The sequence below is a fragment of the Cucurbita moschata genome, unplaced genomic scaffold, assembly GCF_002738365.1.
Source record: "Cucurbita moschata cultivar Rifu unplaced genomic scaffold, Cmos_1.0 Cmo_Scf00142, whole genome shotgun sequence".
In the NCBI taxonomy this organism is placed as follows: domain Eukaryota; kingdom Viridiplantae; phylum Streptophyta; class Magnoliopsida; order Cucurbitales; family Cucurbitaceae; genus Cucurbita; species Cucurbita moschata.
Window position 1 is genome coordinate 81170 of NW_019268658.1, and position 5172 is coordinate 86341.

Sequence of the window (5172 nt, forward strand, 5' to 3'; positions counted from 1 at the left end):
ACTTAACTTCATTGCACATTCTTGGTGTATTGGATGATGCCTTGTATGCCTTAGCTTCAATGCACATTCTTGGTGTATTGGATGATGCCTTAGCTTCAGTGCACATTCTTGGTGTACTGGATGATGCCTTATCTTTAGTGCACATTCTTGGTGTATTGGATGATGCACTTACCCCTTGTCTTGCGTGGAGGTCACAATCTATAATCTTAGGGACTCATGTGCCCCTTGTCATTCTTGCGTGGAGGTCACAATCTATAATCTTGGGACTCATGTGGTCGGATAGATGTCACTTGAGGGTTGCCCCTTGTCTTTCTTGCGTAGAGGTCACAATCTATAATCTTGGGACTCATGTGGTCGGATAGATATCACTTGAGGGTCACCCTTGTCTATCTTGTGTGGAGGTCACAATCTACTTCATGTCAGTGATGTTCTGACATGCTCCTTCCTGCAATAAATGAGGGTTTTCTTCCTTCCATTGGGCTTGAAAAGCTTATGATTAGAGGGAGGGTCGTTGGGAAAGGAAACGTTCAGCCTTCCACTAGCCTTTTTTTAATGAAATTGGGTCGATTCATGACCTAGTTTTTGTGCCTATAAACTTGAAACCAACCCAAACGAACTTGAATCCAAAAAGATAAAAACAAACCAACCTAACCCAAAAAGTTATCAATAATGAAAATTTGAGAAGAAAAGAAAATGAAATCTAGTAAGCTTTTGAAAAATTTGGGTAACTCTCCCTCCACATTCACTTTGATTCAAACTAGTTTCTTTAGCTTCATCATGGGTTGAGGAGCCCTATAACTCATTAACATGAAATTATATGCCGCTATTGACTCACGAACTAGAACCTGTGACCTTTAAAATTGGAGAGCACTAAGAGTTATAGAGTGACCCTAGATTATTCAGATTATTAAAAGGAGTCGATATCCAAATTTATAGGATTCAAAACAGACATATTATTGATTCATGGCATTCCAAGTACATGTACGATAAAATGAAGAAAGGTTGAAGAAAAATGAATTAGGCACGCCCAAGGAGAAGATTGGCTATAACCAAGATGATACTACAAATATCTTCCACAGTCTTCCCGTTTCCAGACAGCGCCGATGGGTCCTTCGGCGGCTGCGTGAAGCTGTCAAGACAGTCGCCGACCTCCGTCATGGCTGCAGACGCCTTAATGTTGACGCCATTGTAGTCACCTTCCCCCAGGTCGTTCTTCCCATCCTCGATGTCGTCGGCGGCATCGTCGTACTGTTCAGCACAGGTGGCATATCGCTCCTTAAGCTTGGGATCGGTTTCCTTGGACGCCAGGGACAGGGCGAGGGCACGGGTTTGAGCAACCTTGTCGTGGGCGAGGTTGAGGGTGAAGGTGGCTAGCCCTTTTAGGTCTGTGGTGCCAGCAGATTTCAACACGTTGAAGCAAAAAGAAGGGTTTCTAGTTTTCTTGCAGATGGTGGAAACGATGTCGTCTTGGGAAGCCGCATGCATGGGCGCCATCCCATTGAAGAACAATACTAAAAGGACAATCCTAAAGACTGCAAGAAAACTAGAAGATGCCATTTTTTATTTTGATTTTTCTGTCTGTTTTGCTCAATTAGTTTGTCGGGAGGGTTCACATATTTATACACTCACAAATATTCCTTTTAATAGCTTTCACGTTAAAATTTTAACTAAAACTCTATTAAAAGAAAAACGAACAAAAATAGACGGGATAAGTTAAGCTTTTTTCTCTCTAAACCCAATCACAAACTTGGCTTACTTATTATACACTTTTTTTAGACAATACCCATCCTCCCCGTGCCACTCTCGTCTTAACTTTGACTGACTACACATGAGAGTCATAACTTTACTCTCTTCTTAGTAAGATTATAATAGTTTTCCTTGGCTTAATCTAATAATATTTATTTTTTTTTAAAAAAAAATTAAGGTTATTAATGTAATATTTGACAATATGTTGTTGACATAATAGAAGATCATATTCCATAAATAACCTAAAGAATATATAGTATATGGATCATGCTAATACGTGGATAAATATATATTTTGCCAACGTTTTTTTGTTGACATCACGAAAAGTAGTCCTTGCCATCATTATGTGTTTTGACGTGAGAAATGTGAGTCAATAAACTCGAATTGGTTAAAATGAAGGATGTGAGAATCGTGTATTGAGAAGTTAGTAAGTCAATAAGTTCGACTTGGTTAAAATCATGGGATGCTGAGAAGTTAGTAATCATGGAACATTTTGGGGGAATCATGAGATAACCGAGACCAACCTCAGCCCACAATTTCCTGCAAGTTTGTTAGAAGCAATCATGAGATAACTGAGACCAACATAGTCACAGAACTTACAAGTTTTTTTTTTTTTTTTTTTGGAGTTAGCTAACTACTCCAAAAGGTTTTTTTTAGGACTTATTCAAAATATTTGCAACCTTCACAAAGTTAACTAAGAAGGGTAAGTCTTTCTTTGGACTATGACACATGAATAGATTTTTCAAGAGCTTAAGGAGTTTTTGATGTAAGTCTTTCTTTGGACTATGACACATGAATAGATTTTTCAAGAGCTTAAGGAGTTTTTGATGTATGCGCTAATGCTAGCACTATTTTATGGTTCAAGCATGGTGTACAACAATGCCTCGAGAAAAGAATTGGGGTTGCGTGTTGGTGTTAATGGAGAAATGATTGTATATGGCTCCTAATAGCTTAAGAAATATGAGCGTAACTACCTAACCCTCGATTTGGAGTTAGCAACTGTGGTGTTCCCGTTAAAAATATGGTGACGTTACTTGTATGGTGAAAAGGTACAAACCTCAACCCAGACCAACCTGTATAGTAATCATGGAACATTTTGGGGGAATCATGAGATAACCCAGACCAACCTCAACCCTCAAGTATCTTATTAAGGTAGAAAGAGTTGAACATGGGACGAAGGAGATAGTTGGAGTTTGTGAAGGATTATGATACAAAGATCCTTTGTCACCCATGTAAAGTTAACATAGTGGCCGATATGTTGAGTAGAAAGACAGCTCACTCTTCTGGTATGTCATTTTTTGTTCTCTAAATCTTCAAAAATTTCACTAGATGGTCATAATTCAAGTCATTTTAGGATTAGTATGGTGTAAAATAGTCAAAAGATCACCTTCCACACACCTTCACGCGCCCCATGCGTGGCTGGAAAGGCTTCTAGGCATGATTCCACTCGCAACGGGCTCACGTGCAAATACCACGGCCAGTCGCTATTGACCCTCAATTTAAGAATAATTCAACTTAAACTCCCAAAAACAATTTCACTACTTGACACCCACCCCACTCATGACACGAGTGTTCTTGGCTTCGAGTCCAGGCGACGTAAGGCATTAGTATTTTCTTATTTTTTCTTGGTGTGGCATGTGTCCTCCAAAAGCACACCTTCAAGTCTCGCAAAATGTTGCCTCATCGATTTTCCTTCATTTAACGTAGGGTCGGTGCATGTCCTTCCACCTCCATGAGCGCGCTTAGATTTAATCCACCTCTCCACAATGGTATCAGAGCCATGCCCTAAACTTGATCGTACCAATAGATTGGTAAATCCTCAAATGTCGAACAAAGAACTCCAAAAGAAAAGGAGCCGAGCCTCCTTGAAGACATAGTAAAAAAGAACTAAGACTCCAAAAGAAAAAGAAGTCGAGCCTCGATTAAGGGGAGGCGTACTTTGCTCGAGGGGAGGTGTTGGATGATGAAAGTAAATACAAACGGTTGATTGGCAGATTAATATATTTGGTCGTTACTAGGCCTGACATAGTTTATTCAGTTCGTATGCTTTGTCAATTTATGCATGAACCAAGAAAACCACATTGGGAGGCAGCTCTTCGGGTTCTAAGATACATCCAAGGTACTCCTCGTCAAGGACTCCTACTACGATCTGAAAACAATTTAAGATTACAAACATATTGCGATTCTGACTGGGGTGGTTGTCGAACTCCAGACGGTCTATTTCTGGGTTTGCATTTTCCTCGAAAATTCAATTATTTCTTGGAAGTCTTAACTGATGTGTCCAGATCATCCGCACAAGCCTAGTATCGAGCTATGACAAATACTTGTTTACAGTTAACTTGGTTAAGATACATTTTTCAAGACTTGAATGTTCCACTGTCCGAACGAGCATTATTATATTTTGATAATCAAGCAGCATTACATACAGCAGCCAATCCAGTCTTTCACGAACGTACGGAACACATTGAAATAGATTGCCATATAGTTCGAGAAAAGTCACAAGCTGGAATCATCAAACCGTGTTATGTTTTGACTAAAATGCAATTGGCAGATGTTTTCACTAAAGATTTGGGAAGACATCAGTTTGATCTTTTGAAGGACAAGTTGGGTGTGATTGACATACACTCTCAACTTGAGGAGAGTATTAAGATATGATATTTAGAGAATATATTTTAATAATTAGTTATGGAGCATATGTTAGATATCCGTTAATATTTTTTCTTTATTTTTGGGAGTTGTTAGTAGTATATTTTATCTTAGGATTTGATTAATAGTATATTTTATCTTATTTACAAAATTTAGCAGTTGTATTAGTTGATAGTTTATATCCTATATTTTCCTTGTATTAGTTGATAGTTTATATTGTATTTAAACGTTTGTAATCACTAAGATCATACTTTCGATCCCAATTCTATTTCTCATTCTTAACACTATGGAAATCTAATTTTTTTTGTGACAAAATTTTGTGTGTCCCTAAGTTATGTAGTAGGGACATCGATAATGGCCACAAAATTCCCAATTGAGTTCACCAATTTCATCGTTGGCGTAACAGTGTGCATGATAGTTTCAATGTTTCAATTTATAGCGCTATTGAATGAGTTGCCCGCCAACACACCATCAGTTTCCAGGAACTCTCTGTACTTCACTTTGGTCTGCGCATTAAGCGTCATGCTCTCGTCTTATGTGTCGTCGGTAAAAGCTTTGACGCTGGAGACGATGATGCCCCTGGTCGCCGTTGTTCTGCCGCTTACTCTTGGCATTGGTGTTGCTTCAATGGGGATTTTATCGTGCATACAGAAGGTACAGCAAAGACGTATGCGTTAACTGTTCAGTGAAATTTATATATGTTTTACTTTTATTAATTGAACTCGTATAGTTTAAAATGTTTTTATTAAGTTATTTTTGTTGTAACGATTTGAATGTCTT

General features: G+C 38.5%; 1 protein-coding gene across 1 annotated transcript; it reads right to left on the bottom strand.

Annotated features, from left to right (window-relative positions):
* Positions 1–1017: 1017 nt before the first annotated feature.
* Positions 1018–1557, bottom strand: LOC111440167 (pectinesterase inhibitor-like). The gene has a single exon (XM_023077473.1). The coding sequence runs from the start codon at positions 1555–1557 to the stop codon at positions 1018–1020; it is 540 nt and encodes a 179-aa protein (XP_022933241.1).
* Positions 1558–5172: the final 3615 nt, after the last annotated feature.

What these genes read in the sequence shown, in the direction of transcription:
- LOC111440167 (XM_023077473.1), bottom strand. Translation starts at nt 1,557, where the DNA reads ATGGCATCTTCTAGTTTTCTTGCAGTCTTTAGGATTGTCCTTTTAGTA.